Source organism: Colias philodice, chromosome 1 (assembly GCF_061535455.1).
Source record: "Colias philodice isolate Cphi_HAF_F1 chromosome 1, ilColPhil1 Martin Lab GWU primary, whole genome shotgun sequence".
Taxonomy (NCBI): domain Eukaryota; kingdom Metazoa; phylum Arthropoda; class Insecta; order Lepidoptera; family Pieridae; genus Colias; species Colias philodice.
The window spans coordinates 570,932-593,013 of NC_143086.1; the positions used below are offsets into that span (position 1 = coordinate 570,932).

At 39.7% G+C, this 22,082-nt stretch overlaps 1 protein-coding gene across 4 annotated transcripts in view; it reads right to left on the reverse strand.

Annotated features, from left to right (window-relative positions):
• Nucleotides 1-22,082, reverse strand: part of Imp (IGF-II mRNA-binding protein) — a 56,630-nt gene that overhangs the window by 11,246 nt on the left and 23,302 nt on the right. For 2 of the 4 annotated variants that reach the window (XM_089695976.1, XM_089695995.1), the window contains exons 1-2: nt 16,020-16,558; nt 68-238 (exon numbers count right to left, since the gene is read on the reverse strand). In XM_089695976.1, the coding sequence (XP_089552102.1) occupies nt 68-238; nt 16,020-16,111 (263 nt within the window). In that variant the 5' untranslated portion in view covers nt 16,112-16,558. Of the gene's footprint in view, nt 1-67; nt 239-3,053; nt 3,251-16,019; nt 16,559-22,082 lie in introns of those variants that run through there. The other 2 variants (XM_089696004.1, XM_089695987.1) reach the window with 2 other exon arrangements.

Sequence of the window (22,082 nt, forward strand, 5' to 3'; positions counted from 1 at the left end):
CACAGTGTAGATAAGCACAGAGAGTGGAAGAGAAATTCATGCAGTGTCAAGCGGGGCCTATACTCACTGCTGTGCCTGTTCAGGGGTTTCAAAGGTGATGTACACCGCTTGGGTGTTCGCATCGCGCGAGATGGCTTTGTCGCAGTGCTGCACGTTGCCGTACTGTGAGAGCAGAGGCTCGATGTTGTCGAACCGAACGTGCAGGGGCAGCCCACTGATCAGCACTTTTGACGACCGGCTGTGACAAGCGACATGCCCATTGATAATATGCACACAGAGGTCGGCGCGTATCGCCCACGCGAATCCGCGCGGTTTACGATGCCCAATCACTCAATTATTTAAACAAAATACTGATAACTCGAGTATGAATGGAAAAATTTATCTCGAGTGCATACACTTTAGTTTATCATAAAATTAATTACATTTCTGTTATGAAATATTGAAACATGACCCCGAATCGAGATATGCACATCTTGTGTACATTCCGAAGGAGCAAATATTTGAACCCAGTGTCGAACCTGGGGTACAAAAGTGCAATCATCGTGAGTATAGTGTACGCGCATCAGAATGCGGCGGGTGTGCGGGGTAGGGGCGCGGGCGGCGGCCTGCAAGCGAGCGATACGCGACCCTACACACAAAATGGCGGAGCCGGAGATGACATCACCGAGCGCCGGCCCCCGCGCACCCCGCGCCTCCACCCCGATCGCCATTCACAAGTCGTAGTGGGTCGCCCGCGCCAGGTGACCCCTCGTAGTGCGTTTACCTACATTCTCTTACTATGTCTACGATCATCGCATCCACATGCCTTATCACTTTATCATATCTAGTTACTCCGCGTGGAGTAGTACTCAGTTACAGCTCCGTATCGCGCCTGGCACCGCAATCATCGCACCGCGATACGTATACAGACCCAATTCAAATACTTTTACGACAAAATCGGTAACTTAGCTTAGCAACGAGTTATCACAAAACGTTTGCGAAACAGCGATGTTTACATGCGAAGAGTACCAATACGCGCGCGCCTGTTCGATTATAATTTTCCGTCACGGACATTGAATAAAATAAGCAATAGTCAATGAATTTGCTAAACTATGTCAAGTTATCGATTAGATTGCAAACCTGTATACGAAGGAATGCGCGTTACACACAGTACATATTATGTATATCGTATATAACGTTAGTTCAGCTTTAATACTACGATTCCGCCCATTCAACACAATAGCGCGTGATCCCTAGGGGTACCGCGAATGGTCCAGGCCATACCGCGAGGGGCGGAGCACTATTTAACCCTAACTATTCACTACAATGCGCTTTTTATATTGCTCTGCACATAACCTACGTAGGCATGTGTTGGTATTCTTATTTACCTAGAACATACAACGGTATCGATACTCGACACGGTGAGCCGAAGAAATGCGCTTCGTTGGTGAAATTTAAATCTTGCTATTGGAAATGTCGGGTTGCAGAAGTTCGCTATTCAGCTTTGCTTTGTAAGGAACCTGCTTCGAAATAACATTAGAAAAAAAAACATATGTACTTATAATGTAGCAACATGGTTAACTTTGCACACTCAGTACGGTTTTAACTTTTAAGTAAAGGCAACAAAGCCATTCACATTTAAACTACGTTGTTTTTAAACAAAATCCATTTCTATAATTATCTATCTACCTATCCAGTTTCTTGATAAGCATAAAAGGCAGTACTAACAGACTTAAAACATATTTTTTCAAATTCTAACCTTCTATTTGAACAAAAAACTAAATACGAAAACAATTTCTAGCCTCCGACACAGGGGACCTAATATTAATTGTCAAGTTAAAATAAAATAATGGTAAGATAATTCATTTCATATAAAAACACGCAGACAGCCACGCATATTGCATCGTAATTACAGACCTCGTTAGGCCGTGCAATCAATAGCACCGAAAACTTTATAAACAAACAACCAAATAAGGCATTGTACAATGTACGCTGTCTGGAGACCTGTTCTTAACTTTTTGGATGGAAAGTTACAATTACGCCGACCTCTAGCCGCAACCGGTTACCATTAAAGGATCGCTACAGTACACAATATATTATATATTGCTGTAAATGCACGGGAAGTTTGTTATTCAAAACCATTTAAAGATTTAATATGAGCAGTCCCAGAAAGGTAAATAGTTATTCCACGATTACCTACATCTAATACTAGTAGAATGAGCAGCCGAGCACGACAAACGCCGACCGGTTCCGGCGACCAGCGCCGCAAGAGCCCTTGCCGCCGCAGCGCGGCATCCCGCGCTGGCTCTTGCAACACTGGCACGTTCGCTCAACGTACTTTTCTCATACAGCTCATTATTACGTGTACTACTGTTTTTCCTTTCTTTATGAAACGTTCGTGAAAACAATCGATTAGTTTTGATTATTTTTCACATGCAAATTAAGTCTTACAATAACAAACATCTGAATACCTACGTATTTACTGTTATTGAAGTAAATATTTAAAAAAAGTTCATTTAGGTTAAAATAAAACGAGACATTAGCACAAAAATAAATTTATAAGTCTTTTGGCTTTCGTTTACTACAAAAGGCTCAAGGCGCGGTTGTTAGGTATTCATTTACGTGATAGCATACGACAAAATATTTTAAGACGATTTTAAGCTGAGACAAATCGGCGAATAAAATTTTACCCTGTTGATAAGTACCTACTAGTAATGAGATTCAAGTTCTTGGCTTAGGTAGGGCAGTGAATTGACAGAAGAATGAGCGACCTGTATACCAGTACGCGTTCCCGAGAACCTGGACACCCTATACTATGCAATTTTATCAGTAAAACTTGGCGTTTGGCGCGGTGACTCAAGTCCAATCGCGCCGTCGCCGGCGCCGCCATTTTATTCAGCCCACCACGTGCTCGTGTTATATGCAATCCATTACTGAATTGTCAAATTTACTTATATTACGCTACATTATTAAAAATGTATACTTGTATCTTATTAAAAATAATTCGATTTATTTCTAGGAAAACAGCACGCCCGGTTCGCCGGCTGCATGATATTCAATCGAAATTGTACTACCTGCGGTGTTTCATTCTGTGCATCTAGTTTCCGAAGCCGGCAACGATAGCGTCTGACGTGGAAGCACTCAGGTCGGCAATCACGCGTACAAACAGTTACAAAAACGAACAGCGTTAACGGTACACGCAGCGCGCTAGTGCAAGCGTATCCGAATGACTGAGCGCGGCGCGGAGTGCGGCCGCAGAGGGCGCGAGCCGCGAAGCGGTGTCACAACGGCTTGCAGTGAAACCCCCCCCGCGTCGCGCCTCTAGCCCCGAGCTCGACCCACACCGCGTGCTGATAAAAACCAACAATCATTCACCCAACTCGAAATTAATTACTTTACTCGCCGATACTCAAGGACAAAACGTCTATCTTCTCATTACAACTTTAGTGTACGATACCAACGACGTAAAAAAACAAACGACTGTCGTAAAAATATAATCAATGCAATACCTAAATACCTAGTTATATTCTCATAATCGCTTCCTCATCATAATATGTGCACCTAAGATCATGCGACCGTCCCATACGCATGGTCAGCACTAAGCTATGTTATCGCTTCCGTCGCTGGAACGGTGATCATCGTAGGTACGTCATAGAAATTGAAAATGAAAAATACGACCGTACAAAAAAATATAATTTAAAGGAAATTTTATGCACAACATTTTCAGTTTTCGTGGTATATGAAACTTACAAGATAAGAATAATAACGAACGCAAAACACGTTAAAAAATACATCTAACCAGCATTTAGCACCTATATTCATTTGTCAAAATAATACAAGATAAGTGTTTGATAAAATATAATATGTATATTACAGCATCTTAAACAAACACTGCTAATACCGCACCGTCTCACAGCTGCAACTAAGGCCGGGTCCACATTTGTAGCATTTCGGTGTATCGTATCTCCGTTGCGTGGCCTCGGCGCGTATCATGATCGCTAGTTTGGACGCAAGATGATACCCGTTGATGATACACACCGTATCTGATACGGCCCGATCCGCACTAACCGTGTATCATGATACACCTCGTATCTGATACGCGTATCACGATCGGTGGTATGGACGTATTTTGATACTGTATTACGATACGATATACGTGATACACCGCGAACCATCGTGTGTCGGTTTTTCCGCGATCATCAAAGAGGATACACATCGTATCGCTCAAGTTTGGACGTGAATGCAATTGATACGCGATCATTGCCTGTGTTCCCGCCATTTCGTGATTTGTGAAAGAGGAGTAAACATTGAAGATGAGCTGGGATAACGAAAGTGTTATAAAACTAATCGACGCCTATAAAAGAAAAGAAGTGTTATGGGATCCCAAGCACAAGAATTACTTCAACAAAGTGTTGAAGAAAGACGCTTGGGACGAGCTGGAGGAAGAGTTACAGTTTTAGAGTTACTGAACCGTACGAGAGGGGAAGGTACACTGAAAGAAACGCGTATCAGGAAAAGATATGAGGATCGGATGAAAACTGGAGCGTCCATTGCCGCCGATACACTGACATGATACAGCATTTGATAAGTATGGACGCGTTTTTTTTCAAGATACGCCTTTATAATACGACATGGACAAATGAGCGTCCATATTTATGATACAAATACTCGATACGATACGACTGATCGTGATACGTCAAGATGCTACAAATGTGGACCCGGCCTAAGGGATTCATAGAAATAAAAATCAAAAATTGAAGTAAAGTCGGCTACACACATTTCGCGAGCTCCAGAAAACGTTCAAAAACAAGACTTGTGGGGGGAATGGTGTGGGAGTTAGCGGCCTTTATACGATTGATATTTCTCTTTTTGGTTTTTCATTCACTGTCACAATAACCTATAGAATTTCCCTTCATTGATGTGGAACAGCCGCTATGTGAATACATATTATGATGTAAATAAGGGAAGTAGCCTCGTAAATTCATAGGTCTAGAAGATAAAAAAAACACGAGCCAAACCGTGTGAAGACTGCAGACACAGGATTTCTGGCAACATTAAGGTTTGACGACCGACTCATGTGAACTGTCATTAATCTAGCCGACGCATCGGCTACTGGGTTAAATGCGACAACTTCAACAAAATCATCAGATGACCATGAATGTGAACATCATTCCAAATTCCATACGAAACGGTATCCTTCATCCCCACAGCTGTTACATTGTCAGCGTATTATTATGTTATACATTATGCAACTACTGTCACACGTTCCCCAAATATAAGTGGTCACCGGACTTGACAAGTGGGTATTTTGACACAAACGGAAAACAATTTCATGGTCAAACGACATTTGGCAAGGGTCCGCCGAGGGGTGAGTTCCCTTTGAATAAGAAAGACATTTAACAAACGCAATACCATTTATCATGTCGGTCTGACAGGATCTTGTGTGCAACGACAACGCAAAACGCTATTCTACCATTCGATATTCCTATTTTGTAGGTATGTGCGTACATGCTTCCGAGGTACTTCTATAATATATTTATAACTTTTTTTTATTATGCATTGAAATGAGATCATCTGCATATATACGTACCTATTAGCCGTGGGTTCACACCGGTAGTTGAAATTAAAAGCGAAAATAAGTCACGAGTTAAATCGAAATGAAGCATGGAACTGAAAATGACTTGTTGATGCCAGCTTGTTGCAGGAGAACGGTTGATAATGTGTTAGAAAAATTACTCTTAGCTTTTGGATATACCTAGCAACCAATATTCTTTGTTTTATAAATAAGTAAAATAATAACAATTTTCAGAAAGGAAAAGTAATTAATATACGTGGAAGTGGAACCAATGCTTGTCAGCTTTGCCACCATAAAATACAGTACTTAATAGTTAAATGAGACAAAAAATGCATTTGTTTTACAACACAGACTGACATAATATAATAGCTTATGTGTTGGACCTTGAAAATTAAATATAATAATTGCCAACTGATTTGCGCACTATTTGTACGGTTTCCCGTTTCGTAACTACCCAAATAATCCACCCAAATAATTCGTAAACAATTAACAAACCCAGTCGGGCAAGCAATCTTCTATAAATATTTTAAGATAATTGATTAAATGCATAAGTTTGTGAGCATGAACCTTAGGCATGAATCTTTTATATTTTAATGTTAGGTACTATTTCATGATTTTTATTTTTTTTTATATATATAATATATATACATCAGAATAATATATGATCTATAGAAATTATTAGCAATCTATCAAAGCATGTTTTATATGAAATAAAAAATATCTAATAAAATAAACAGGTAATCACTAATCACGTTAAAGGATTCCGTACAGTATCAGTGTACACTCCTATGTGACATGGTGTATTATTAACCGACTTCAAAAAAAAGGAGGAGGTTATCAATTCGGCCGGTATGTTTTTTTTTTTTTTTTTTTTATGTATGTACACCGATTACTCCGAGGTTTCTGAACCGATGCGGGATGGTGTCGAATTGGTCCACTAAAAATTTTATTCGGATAGGCCCAGTAGTTTTTATTTTATGAGCATTTTTGTCTGTATTTGTAAATGTTGCAAGTGCAAGTTTGAAGTCGGTTGTTTTTAACGCAGTTATCACTTGTGATGAATTATAGTCGTACATGGGTGGAATTGTAACGCTACCTGAAAGAAAAGTTGTTCTAATATCTAAATAGAAGAATCTAATCGAAAATGTTTCTCAAAGGAAACAAAAAACTTAATTTTGAAAAGAAAAAACTTTTAGTTACATATAATATCGCAACTGGGAAGTCGTGAGTATTTTTGTGTCAACAAAACGCGATTAGTCTTCTCTAGTCGCGAAGACAACGGTATTCAGTCAAGTGTGCATGGTTGATGGTGTAAGCGGGAGACGCCCGCCTAGACTGGGAACACCGAGCACGCGCGCAAACAGGTGGCGATTAATAATAGCCCCGCAAACTCGTCAATAGGAGGTCTAAAGTTGACCACGATAATCTTTTATTATAAATAACGAACACGCGCGAAAAGCTACGCCAGTGCATCCGATTGCACCTGCGTGAGTGCGTCTCACTCATCACGGCATATTCACGAAAAGTAATGCAGTTCTTTCAATGGCTCGCAATCGTTCACAAAGCACATTTTAATGAAACTTGACGATTACGACAAACCGTTTAAGATCTATTCTACGATTTGGCCTCAGTTTAACGATTTGTTCAAATTATGGAGCCGCCAAGAAGGAATGTCGTTAATGCAAAAATTCCAATTATACTGGGCCGCAGCAACAGGGCCGCACGGCGCACCGCAGGTGTACGTACACTCACAGCACACAGTGCAGCGCGCACCGTGCACATATCTTAGCGGCGAGGGGCCCGCTCAAAGCCATTGTTTCCGACCACTCTAGATCAACTGATTATTCATTTAATGCTTTTCATAGCACTCCAATTCGCAGCGTTTTAATGGAACGATTTGCAGACGAAGTCACGGCGTTTACGAAGCGATCATTTCATGTCATTGAAATAGGCAAGAAGTCAAGGCGAGAGCTTTGAGAATTTAGTCAAAATAAATAGGCTGGCCGACAGAAATATGCATAACTCGTTTTAAATTTGTCTCTCTAGTCACCAATACAAAGTATAATTATTAATTTGTATAATCGATAAGTCTGGGGTTCGAGACCGGGCGAGCGCGCAGGAAATAAATTGATTTTTCAATTTATCTGCGCATGTTGTAACATCACCACTGCTCGAACGGTGAAGGAAAACATCGTGAGGAAACCGACATGTCGAAGAATCAAAAGTTCGACGACATGTGTCATCCGCCAACCCGCACTTGGCCAGCGTGGTGGATTATGGCCTGTACCCTCATAGGAGGCCCGTGTCCCAGCAGTGGGAACGTATATGGGCTGATGATGATGATGATGATGATGAATATATAAAAATGAATCCCAAAATGTGTTGGTAAGCGCATAACTCGAGAACGGCTGAACCGATTTCGATAATTCTTTTTTTATTATATTCCTTGAAGTAGGAGGATGGTTCTTATGTAGAGAAAACGTAAATATGTACCACGGGCGAAGCCGGGGCGGACCGCTAGTTTGTAATATATATTAATTATTAATAATGTACTAAACGCATTCACTAGGATTTAAAGAATTCCATCAGATTGTAGGCGTTTACGGTTTAATTAAGTAATAAAACACGTTAAGAATCTCTGTCGCTGTAAGCATTATTTTATCTCTATTTGTATAGACAACGTCTGTCGGGTCAGGTAGTAAAATTTAATACTATCAATAATAACATCAATCAACAAGTGATAACTGCGTTAAAAACAACCGACTTCAAACTTGCACTTGCAACATTTACAAATACAGACAAAAATGCTCATAAAATAAAAACTACTGGGCCTATCCGAATAAAATTTTTATGGGACCAATTCGACACCATCCCGCATCGAACAAAAAAAGAATCACGTAAATCGGTTCAGAAACCACGGAGTAATCGGTGTACATACATAAAAAATGTTGTGTGGTTTTATGAAACCACGGTAAAAGTGAAACTGTTCGAACGGTTCCGAACACTGCTTTGTGTAGCGCATGTCGCGTGACGGTCGGCTGCCGAGTAGGTATACCTACTCGGCAGCCGCGATACACGCGACATGCGCTACACAGACCAAAAAGTTTGAGACGATGTAATAAAAGTTTCACTTTAAAAAAAAAAAACATACCGGCCGAATTGATAACCTCCTCCTTTTTTTTGAAGTCGGTTAATAATTCATGACAGTTCCACGAAAATTGTAGAAATGTCTACGCTATTAACAGCCTCAAAGATTTTGAGTATTTATTGAGATTGTATTCAACTAACTTATGTTAAGCCTCCATCTGCCCTTTATTTTTAAGTGTTAAGAGCATTCATGTGGACGTTCTGAGTGACACACTTTAATGCGACTAATAAAAAACAAAGATAAACAAGTGAGGATAAAGCGGCAGCGACGCGAGGCAATCAGGCAAACGTAGTAATTTTCAATCCGAAAGCTGTCTGGGCAGGAAAAAGGAACATCCGATGCCGATATCTCTGGATAAAAACGATCGATTTAAATCGTATTAAAGAGTACGAGGGGTATAAAAAGCTGTGTGCAATCTGGTGGAGTCGATTGTTGGCTCGTGCGCGGGCGCCACCTGCCGACAGGTGCAGCCAGCCCACACCGCGTCTGCATACAGATAGATAACCATTGACTCAAAGCTGTCCTTCATTTTGTAACTCTACACACTGTTATTGGGAAAAAGGAAGCGTTAATTCTACATCAACCTCAACTCAACATCCCATTTAAAATTCGGCAGAGTAAGTCAAAATTCTATACTTAGCACAGCAAAGTAATCAAAATCAATAGCCGACCCGCAAGTGTGTTTATTCAATGTTGTAAGGAATGCACTGGAGCTATATTTTTATACTTATATATTTTTATATTTTTATCTATAATTTTAGCACATATTTTTCAATTGCTTTACTAAGTGGAGCGAAATGGCAAATGGCAATGTAATAAATAGTTCATTAGGTTTCGGTGCACACTGCAGCCGGCTAGTTGAACCAGCGCGCTAGCTATAACTTGCTCGCAAGAATAATAATAATGAAACTGAACAACATAAATAGACAACCGTACTACGACACCACTTTCCCCGACTGTTACGCAAATGTCTCCTCTCATCTCACAAGTCACAATGCCCTTGACATTGTCGGAGATGGTTCCGTGATAGACGGACGAAAATTTTGAACTCTGCACACGACCTCGATCGATAACATATTTGAAATAAACTTGCATTGTAATCGCAACATAGCCGAAACAATTCAGTACCGAAATCAAATAACGGGTAACTAGGGCTCCTGCTAAAGCTACGCTCGAAGCCCTTCGCAGTAATTGGTTTGATAGACTTCACGCAAATTGGCCCTGAATGTTTGTACTCAAACCTTACCCTGCATTATGATGTGTACCATCCTCAACAGGGGTCCAAGCGCGAGGGCGTGTGGGGTAAACATTTATTTTTTTCACATATTGTTCCAAAGAGGGTAGCGGTCATCTATGAATTACAAACTTATTCATGCAATATATTCAATATAAACGTAATTTACTGACATTAAATAACTTTATTCATGTGAATGACTTACATAAATTTTAAATAATGTGCTAAAAGAAACAATATCCGGAATTTTTCGTAAACCTTCTACGAGATTTTTGATAGCCATGATTCCAATACCGAACTTTCTACTCCAATAATAATTTACGTGATAATTATTAACCGACTTTAAAAAAAAAGGAGGAGGTTATTTATTTATTTATTTATTTATTCTTCACTGTATAGGAAATACAAGATTAAGACGACACAAAATAAAAGATACAATCGGCATACAGTGGGCGGCCTTATGGCTATAAGCCATTTCTTCCAGGCAACCGTCAATTATTAGGAGGTTATCAATTCGACCGGTATATTTTTTTATGTATGTACACCGATTACTCAGAGGTTTGTGAATCGATTTACGTGATTCTTTTTGTGTTTGATGCGAAATGGTGTCGAATTGGTGCCATAAAAAATTTATTCGGATAGGCCCAGTAGTTTTTATTTTATGAGCATTTTTGTCTGATCTCGATGACTTAATTGAAATGCACGTGCTTAGTGCTTGGCACTGACTTCAAACCTATTTAATAATTAATAGGACATCTAAATAATATATTGTAATTAATAATATCAGTTGTTTTTTTTTTTACTTTTCCGTTTTTGAATTCGGTTGTTTTTAACGTAGTTAGGTATATTATTAATATCTTTTTTTTTTGAGAATCTTATAAGATTTTAATTGTAATGTGTAACCTTGTAAACGTTGTTTAATGTAAAAAAATTGCAATGTTCCAACGGCTAAGACAAAAAGAGCCAAACTTATTCTATCACACGCAGCTATTTTCGACGAACAAAGAAAGGATTAAGAGTAACAAAACCTCCCCTTGCTTCTGAGAAAGCGGTTGAGGGGAGAGGAGGCCGGGCGGGAATTTGGGACCGCTGGCGGGCAAACAGCCATTTATTATTATATAACACACCGCATTCCGCATCGCTGCACGTATTATTGAGACGGAATCTTTTCATTTACTAGCTTAGTGGTATCTGCGTTCCCTTTTATAAATCACTAGCGGTCCGCCCCGGCTTCGCCCGTGGTACATATTTCGCAATAAAGGTAGCCTATGTTCTTTCTCAGGGTCTAAAGATTATCTGTGCCAAATTTAATCAAAATCGGTCCAGTACTTTAAGCGTAAAAACCATACATACATACAAACCTTTCCTCTTTATAATATTAGTATAATGTACTTAGGTAGCTGACCCTAGTCTTAGTTACGAATATGGTCAAACGCGTAAAGCGTTCAAATTATTATCTATTAAATAGCGCCATCTATTACTTAATTACTCAAACTAGTCAACAGATGTATTGTTAGATTAGAATGGTTTATTAATTTTATTAGAGCAAACAGATAATTATTGTGACTGTCAAATAATAATTTGCAATAAAATAAATTGACGACTTTAAACTGAGATGTAACCTATCCTATCTTTCAAGTTAGATCAAACATCACACGGGGTGTATCAAATTTAAAATCGGTTCAGTAGTTGAGAGTCCATCGCGGACAGTGACACGTAGGTACTTTTAATCCTACTACTATTATAAAGGTAGTTAGGTAGGTAGAAAGTTTGTAAGTATGGATGTATGGATGTTTGTTACTCTTTCACGTAAAAACCACAATCGCGGCGGAAGGGCGGAAATCTAGTATATTATAAGGCATACATTCGCGACTGCCGAAGTGTCGACTGTGGCCATAAGAACAACAAATTTATGCCATAACTATAGCACTAATCTAGTTATCTCTCTCTCTATCCCTATTCCCTACCTACACACCAGTCGTGTTCCTAATTCATTCAAACCGATAATCTTTAAAATCCTAGTATGTGTACATGTTAGGATTTCATAGATTCTCGCAAAATCCAAAGAAAATTTAACCTACATCACAAATTATGTATTATTATTAAGAAAACTTCTAGGGATTTTATTTTTTTATTATAATAAATATTATCGAAGGTGTACATACTGTGTATGAACTGGTTATTGCAATTATTAAATTCATGTTATAGATAAGGGTTGCTGATTGTTCACTTTTTAGTTTTTAATACTTTCAAGTAGGTACCACATTTATAAATTCGTGTGAATAGCGACGCGACGTCAGTTACGAACATGCAATTCCAATGGTCCTCTTTACAATGGGCAACGTTGGGCGAGCAGAGGCTATCACGAATCACGATAGTGTAGTCTATATATATACTGTAGACTGTAGAGAGCCTAGATATGTACTATGATCATTGATCAGCCGTCATTGTAGAATGTCGATTTTTATTCATAATATATATAATATATATATACAGCATAAGTTTTCCGCCAACGACTGCCCGAGCTTCGTATAAATTCTTATGGAGGACAGACACACACACAAGACTTATGGTGGCAGTACACATGGGGCCAACGGGTTGGGCCAACGTGTAGAGAGCTACTTGGCGGTATGTTGGCTTCATTAGCCTAGTTGGCGCCAATATTGGCAGGCCAACCGAATGTTGTCGGTTTTTTGTGCACACATCAAAGGATCTTGGCGCGCTCCGCAAACAGCGTTCACACGTTGGTGTCTTCACTAGGAATGGGTCGTCGACGCATTTTTCATCAACGAGACTAGACCGTTAAATGTCGTTCATCAACTAGTCGATCAACTAGTTAAAATCTTCGACTAGTCGATGTGTAAACTGAAACGAATTGACACGGTCGACCGACGCGCGACGGTATTGGTAATCGAACGTTCGTTACCTTGAACTGAGGTCTACACTCTACATGTAAAATTCCACATTCTTACCACGAAGTTATTACGAATTATAGATTTTCAAAGAATTCAATGTCAGGGTTGTCTCTAGTAAAGAAAAAGTCAGAGCTGTTTTTTAACAATTATATATTTATCACCTATCTATTACCAAGTTTTTGTTTATGTTTTAACTTGTCGTTTTAAGTCGTTAGTTATAGTCGATATTTTAACATTATTCAATATATTATTATAGGTAGGTAATCCTTATGATATGTAATAAATTAACTGAATAAAAAAAATATCTTAAATTTTTAAGACAATTCAATAATATCAAATTAATACATATTAATCTCTTTTTTTCAATATTTCGAGCATTGATCATAGTAATCTCATTAAAAGTCAAACGGAATTAACGGTAAAAATATTGAACTATCAACTCGCGACGCGTCGCGTCGCAAGTTGGTAGTTGATACAAACGTGTCGACTGACGAGCCGTCTACGACGAGTCGTTTAGCCGTCTACAGTGGACTATTATACGGCCACGTCGAAGAGTTAACCGTCGCGGACGCGTTGACGAGCGTTTCGACTCTTTTGTTTAGTCGTTGAATTCAACTAGTCCGTTGATGAACGATGGACTAGTTGAATCGTTGAGTGTACATAGACGGTTAATTTAACTAGTCCGTTGATTCAACGCCCATGCCTAGTCTTCACTGTCTTGTTCAGTTTGTTGTTACTCGTCAGCGGAGACAGTATCGTTGCGCGGCAATGAAATTTACGTTTAACCATGTTCCGATAGCGATGGCGGCGCCGATGTGGACAAGCATTGAGGTTCTACAATTCGTAGAATTGTATCCACATGAAGGAATAATTTGGAATCCACGGCATGAACTACTTACACAAAAAAAAATGTTGAGTGGTTTTATGAAACCACGGTAAAAGTGAAACTGTTCGAACGGTTCCGAACACTGCTTTGTGTAGCGCATGTCGCGTGACGGTCGGCTGCCGAGTAGGTATACCTACTCGGCAGCCGCGATACACGCGACATGCGCTACACAGACCAAAAAGTTTGAGACGATGTAATAAAAGTTTCACTTTAATAAAAACCATATGACTCAATAAATTAGATGTTTTATTTTCTATTTATTATTATATTATTCTAGATGTTTTTCTTATCTCACTTTCATTATTCATACAATGAGATAAAAAAATGAATATATTTATAAAATGAGTAAAATAGTATTAATAAGTTACTTGTTCTTAAAAATTAAATAACAATATTCAATGAGCATGATTTTGATCAAATTGTGCTTTATTACATAAATAATATTATCATTTAATATAATAATATTATAATCTTTAAAGTTTCGTTTTATAGGTAGTTAATATTAAATTAAATGTAAAATGTACACATTTTAAACATTTGAAAAAATCTAAACATAATAATGTTTTATTTATACAGAAATAAAAAAAAGGACAATAGAGATTGGAAAATGGTATCATCGTAGACGGCAGAGTACACTCATTATTATTGGTGCACATATTGCCGTGGCTGCAAGAACTTCTACGGACTACGTCCATCTTTGAAGCGCCAATGCAGAATGATCAGTACGCCAATGTGTGAACAGGAACCTTGATATCCTTCATTTTTTCCCAACACGTTGGCCCAACGCTTTGGCCCCATGTGTACTGCCGCTATTATAGCGGCAGTACACATGGGGCAAGGCATGGGACTAATATTATAAAGCTTATGAGTTTGTTTGTTTGTTTGAACGCGCTAATCTCGGGAACTACTGGTCCGATTTGAAAAATTCTTTCGGTATTAGATAGCCCATTTATCGAGGAAGGTTATAGGCTATATATCATCACGCTACGACCAACAGGAGTGGAGCCACGGGGGTGAAATCGCGCGGAGCAGCTAGTACGAGAATAAACATGGCGCCCAAAATTTCGGCATCTCTCTCTAATGCTGGCCATACACCATACTTTCTATCGTCCAATCGGCATGACGCTGCAGCTTGATCCAATCTGCAGTTTGTCCATAGAGACCACACACACAACGTTTGAATTGTCCAATCGGCAGCAACGTTCAGTTGAAGCCATGGCATCACCGGTGACAGACGACGATGTTTTAGCCGTTTTGGGCGTTTTATTCGTAAAAATGAAACAAAAAAAGGATTATATGCCGGGAAGATTGTTGTTATATATATGTACCTATTTAATGAGAAGTACCCAATGTGTTAAGTAATCTGGTACTTCATCTATCTCCCAAACAAATCTTATTCAAATCCGTAACCGTTGACATCTAAACATCCATATACTTTCATATTTATCGACCAAGCGAGCGAAGCGCCTATGCTTCAGCTTGGACGAAAAATGACCAGAAAATTGACCAGACTGAAGTGACGATCGCATACCGCCATACACGGTCCAATCGACATGATCCAATCGCCATGATCAAGCCAAAAGAATCGAAATTCGATTGTTCCGTCAAGTATAACTATCATGCCAAATAATGCCAATCCACTCCCACACATGGTCAGTTCTAACTGATCCAATCGGTAGCGTCATGCCGAATGGACGATAGGAAGTATGGTGTATGGCCAGCATAACTCAAGCTCGGTCGACGGCCGACGCGCTCTCCAGAGCCGGTTCGGTCCAAACATAAATTATTTGTCGTATATATTGTGTTAATAATTTAAGTTTTATTATGGAGAGTAAATAGGTAATGCGGAGACATGAATATAGCATGAAAATTATTTAACCTAATACTAATGAAGACCCATCGCCTAAGCAAGATGGCGCTACATCATAAAAGATATTTTATAATAAAGCATTTATTATTACATAATATATGATATAGCTATATATATTATTTGTTATTCTACTCCGAAGATATCGATTTTCCATGCGAATCCAAGATTAAACGTACTAAACGGCGGGATATATTTTTTAAGTTGTCCACTGTATACGTCATAGTCTTAAAGAATGAACGTTCGTCCTTGTTCACCACGGCGTGTACGAAAGAGATAGATATAGTGATCTTGGACGGGGAGCCATGAATGCACATTTGAGTAGTGATGTGTAAAATAAATGAAACGCGGCATACTTATATCGATGAATACATTGTTTGAAAGTTATCGAACATAATACTAGAAGTTATCGAACCTGTCCTGATGATCTTCCTGTTCGTACATTTGATCATGCTCGTCTTGAGACAGACTTAGCTCGCCAAACTGTTGCTCCACGGAGTTGGACATTTCACTTGATTACAATTATTTACACACAACACAAAAACACCAAGAAGATTCAAGATCCAAACAATTCACAGGTCCAGATAACGATGCACTTAACTAGAGCTAATTGAGAATCTCTAGCGAATCGTCAGGTAATTGATGCGATGCGGTTTTGTAGATAGGTAAGAATGATTGATGTCACGATTGTTGGCTGAATGTTGGATGGATGGACGGCGACGTACGACAGCCGGTGCGCACACGTGCTCCGCTTACTGAGTCGCAGTTTATTTTTGTATTACATAATATGGGAAGCGGGCAAAGGCACCGAGAGCAGAGCGGCGTGGTTTAGGTACGGGCACGTGTGCGCCGCGCGTACGGTTCGCTGGCAAGATCGCTACCCGACTGGCTGACGTGCGTGACTGAACCGAACGGGCGACGCGACGCCGATCCGACTCGATTCTCCTTTCATCAATTTCGTGTAGATTTTGTTTGAGAATGCGCGCGCTGGGCGTGGCTGACGCGGGGCCCGCGGGGAGCTCACAACGCGTTCTAGTGACGTGACGATATCGATTTATTTTATCGATTAAAATATTCGAGAAAAACATTAATTTGTATGTATGCGTCACTAGCTCTTTTGCTTCACCCGGTTAGATGTGAAATGTAGAGCCTATGCCACCCCGCAATAAGAAATCGTTATCAGTTAGGTTTTTTCTCTTCATACATTTATTGAGGATGGCTGTTATTAGCTAAATAGTTATTTTTAATTTCAGGGGATCTTTTAAAATGTGCAGTTTGTCATTCAGGAAAGGACAGTTTCAAAGGAGCTCTGTATCCCAAATATTTTTGATTCTGTAAAATGTTACAGAAAATTAAATTACGTCATCTTCACGCAATAATGATTGACATACAACTTAAATAAAGATAAAAACTTTATGTTACATCGACTTCATAAACAATTAAAATTCGATTTGCTTATGGCTTTGGATGTTTATTTTATACTATTTGTAAGGCTGCCAATGACGAATCTTATCATAAAGAAAATTCGAGGTTAAAAAAAAAAACTATCGATATAACGAAGATTTCACGGCAAATCCCTACTTAGAAGTTCGTGAAGTATATTCGTTATTGAATCCGCGTGCCGGCGCCCCGCGCCCATGCCTTTTCTACGGTGATTGTCCGGGGCCCGTGGAGGGCGGTCGCCCGACACCGCCTACTTCGTCCGGTACAGGCGTCACCCACTTCGTGTCCCGCTTCGCTATCCAAATCTACAGCGGCCCGGGCACAATGATCCGTCTCTACCTTTTGCTCCAGCCCGACGCCCTTCAAAGGTCCTCAATTCTAGTTCTAACTTACTAGACCCACGAAATGTCAATCAAGTCGAAACGCGAGTTCGCCGTTCGAATTATGCAAAGAAATCCAATTATGCTTCATACAATTTACTAATTATTGGTATGTAATTATATGATAGCAACGAAATATATATATTTTTTTTAATATCCCGACGTCAAGACGAGGAGGTAAATGTCGGGAGGTAAGAGCCGTTCGAGCGCAGCGAGTGAGGGCCGGCGAGTGAGCGTGCGCCGCCAGCCGCGCTGCGTCACCGCTGATTCATACCTCGCTCTCACTATCGGGACCGATGCATATGCGGGTCATAAAGCATTCTCCTATAGCGTCCCAATCTGCTAATAATATCGCGCACGATATCTGCGACAATTTTATGGCCAATCTATTTCGAATAAGTATAAATATTATAATTTATAAGCATAATTAGTATAAATTTATAATACATGTTTTGGGTAAAAAATCTTTTCAAATACTCCGTAGGCCGTACTCCGTACCTAATAAAATAGATGCAATAAATGGTAGCAGTAAACCTAGTTTGACTTGTCATCATTATTAAGGTATAACGCGTTTCATTAAAGAAACGAATCTTAAACGGTGGCCTAATAATATAGTGCCTGGGGGTCTTCACCTCGGATTAGAGTTATAGTGAATGAATTATTATGATCGATGTGGGATATTGTTTTTTAAACTATAAATTGCAAAGTTTACCCAAAAACTTACTCTATCTATGAGGTAGCTACCCTGATAATTTCATTTTATTATTCATAAGGCTTCAATCGAAAAATTGAAATCTGAAAGTGGTAAGTGCAAAATTTTAATGCAAACAAAACAAAACCAATTACAAGGTGTTTAATTACAATAAATTTTCAAAATGACCCCCCTGTTGCTCACTGCAAGTGCAACATCACCGAAAAAAGTTGTCTTTTACACGTCTGAATACCCGTTTATTATTTTTATGGTTTCTTCTGCTACTCTCAATTTCCGGGTTAATTCGTTCAAATTGCGGCATTCTCTCGAGTAGACGAGGTCTTTTTAGTATCTGCATACAAAAAAATGCCGGCGTTGTCAGATTTCATACATCAAAACTTCAACTTTGAATGAATCCATCACGAATTTTATAGCCGTCCAGAAAACCGATTATTATCGAGATATCTAGAAAAGGATTTCTGGTATAACCGACAGAGACACTTGCAGCAAAATATCATTCGGATTCATTCACCTCAGTAATGTTGAAAAGAAAATAAATCTAAGAATGGTAGATGCAGCAATGGAGCAAATATATACAAGTACCCACATAGAAGAGAATGATGATTGAAAATTTACCATGCAAAAGTTGAAAAACGTCATCACTGCAGAGCATATCGCGGTAGAAAAAACTATTAAAAAACGACTAATAGAACGCTTTCACGATGATATTATCATTTCAACTAAATAATAATGTAGGTACATAATTGTAATATGTATATTTAAATAAACAGATTTGGTACTAATATTTTTTTTTCTTTTCATTAGTCGTAATTAATTACCTATTTTTTTAAATGTACTCAATAGAGTACGTTTAAAAATGAAACCGACCGAGAAATTCCATTGTACGCAGTTGTGTCTCCGCTCTCCCCTCCACGTTTTTCTATCTGTTCGAGATCCCTACTGCTATTTTTATACATATACAGATATCTTTGAAAAATATTCCTATATGTCTACTCGAATAAAAAAAAAAGAAATACTGTTTAAAGTGAAAATATATGGTCAAACATTAATTTTTTATAACATTTTTTTTTAAACAATGAAACAATGGAGTTCACAAAAAAAATTTGGGTAAACATTGCAATTGAGTAGTCGTCGACGGTTGCTCGTCCGACCAATTGGATATTAATGCCGGGGTCCCTCAGGGATCAGTTCTCTCCGGAACACTCTTCCTACTACACATTAACGATCTGCTGAGACCCGGTATCTATGGGTACGCAGACGATAGCACTGTTGTGGAGAGATATGCATCCAGCGCGCGAGCCAGTGCGGCACAAATCAGTCGCTACGGGAGGCGATGGCCGAACACATGAACTTGTCCTTACAGGCTGTCTCCGCGCTCTCACCTCTGGGATGGATCTGCCAAGTACCAGCTGGAGATGCTTGAGGCGATAGAGAGGCGTGCCAAGAGGCTCATAAACGACGATGTGCTAGTAGGCAAAAAACTCCAGAGCCTCGCTCATCGCCGCAGAGTGGCAAGTCTATCGGTTTTTTACAGGATACACTTTGGAGAGTGCGCTGCGGAATTGCACGACCTAATTCCGCCATCCCCGTTCTTCCATCGTTCGTCGAGGCGCACAGATTCTAGGCATCGCCATATGGTTGACGTTCCATGTACCCGGACTAATGGCTGGTTCACACTTTGATTAGTGTGAGTGCAGGTGATTAGTGCGAGTGCAGGTGTGTAGTGCGAGTAGTGTCCAATTGACTGCGAGTGCAGGTGATTAGTGCGAGTGCAGGTGTGTAGTGCGAGTAGTGTCCAATTGACTGCGAGTGCAGGTGATTAGTGCGAGTGCAGGCACGCTGCGAGTGAGGGGGAAGGGAGGGCGCGCGGGACGTGGCTACTCGCAGTCCACTCGCAAAAAAATAGAACACGCTTCTATTCACTTTACTACACAGCCTACTAAACACTCGCACTAAACAGTCGCTGTCCACACGTAGTACTACTCATCACCTGCACTCGCACTAATCAAAGTGTGAACCAGCCATTAGCGGTTCGGGTCGTCATTCTTTATTCGAACCGCTAGGGACTGGAACATGCTTCCTGAATCTGTGTTCCCCGACGAGTACAATATGGAGGTCTTCAGGAGGAGGGTGAACAGGTACATTCTAGGGAAGCACGCTCCATCTTAGGCCACATCTCAGGCCTCAGCTTACCATCAAGCGAGATCGTGGTCAAGCGCTCCCCTATCGCAGCGAAAAAAAAAAATAGGTCAAGTTCCTATAAAATATTATTTACTATCGTAAATACATAATTGTCATTGAAAATTTATGGTAAAAACTATGTATTATATAGGGAAAATCAAATACATTTTAGTGATTTTACTTTACCCTATTTTTTTGCATACCGTACGGCCGTGTGTAAGTGGGAGGGAATGATAAGCGCCTCCATTTAAGATTTGTTTCTCTAATAAAACGCGTTATATAATTATTTTATGAACGACATTCTTGCTCAAAGCGAGCTTTGCACTCTATGTACCTACATCCTGTAGAGATGCTGCTGCCTCCCCAACATTAGGTAGAGCCGACCTTGAGAACTTGATGTTAGGATTACTCCTCAGATGAATGACCCTGTATGAGCGTACTCGACCCTTAAATTACCACTTCTTAATACATTCAATGTTTGTTTGGTTAGTAGGGTCGCCGCCTCGTCATTATAGTAGAACCATTTTAATAGCCAAAATTTGACAGTTCAACAACAACAACAACGTAACCTAGTAAAGACGACAAAGAATAACATATTTCGTTTTGTTAGAACTGCACATTTGTCAATTACACTTTTTTCAATTACGATTACATATTTATAATAATATAACAAGTAATTTTAAGATTTTATTTTACTTATAAACCATTATAAACATAATAAACAATTTCTGATGTAAAGAACTGACGTCGCTACAATTATGTGTCAATAAACCTTTTTTTTTAAAAAGGTACCAGAGACTAGGTACCTACTCTAAAAATCGAAATCTTACATCTAGAATCGAATGCATTGATAACTTGTGAATAAAAATAATCATAAATTAATAAATCGCGTTGTGTTTTTCAATTATGTATTATAATTTATAACTATGTACTTGTGTTGCTCCTTAATGGCTGGTTCACACTTTGATTAGTGTGAGTGCAGGTGTGTAGTGCGAGTAGTGTCCAATTCAACTGCGAGTGCAGGTGATTAGTGGGAGTGCAGGTCAATGGTGCAATTCGCGACGCTACACACTACGCTAAACACTAAACACTAAACACTCGTGTCCAGACGTGTTTAGGCAGGCACACTGCGAGTGAGGTGGAAGGGAGGGCGCGCGGGACGTGGCTACTCGCAGTCCACTCGCAAAAAAATAGAACACGCTTCTATTCACTTTACTACACAGCCTACTAAACACTTGCAGTAAACAGTCGCTGTCCACACGTAGTTAATAAATACGAACGAATTGGGCCACGCTCGCACCGGGGAAGGTACCACACCCTCACAGAATATCGGCGCCATAGTGACAGTTTACTGTCGCGTTCCGTACGGTGAGTGAGGGGTCCGGAGGCCCACATCCCTTCCCATCCCCTACCCATCCTCTCCTTCCCTATACTCATTCCCTCCCATCCTCGCCCCTTCTACCTAACTCCTTCCAAATCCCTTTGAGGACAGCAACACATCCACTTCCTAGTGGAGTGGATGCTTATGGGCGGCGTGTATCGCTTAACACCAGGCGACGCGTCTGCTCGTTTGCTATATTAAGGCATAAAAAAAAAAAAAAAAAAAAAAAAAATCACCTGCACTCGCACTAATCAAAGTGTGACCCAGCCATAACGCCCTTAGTACACCTACGCATTCGTATGCGGCAGCGAATCTCGGCGAAACTACTGCGTAGCAAAATATCTGCGGATTCCGACAAAACTACAAGTCCTACGGAAAAAA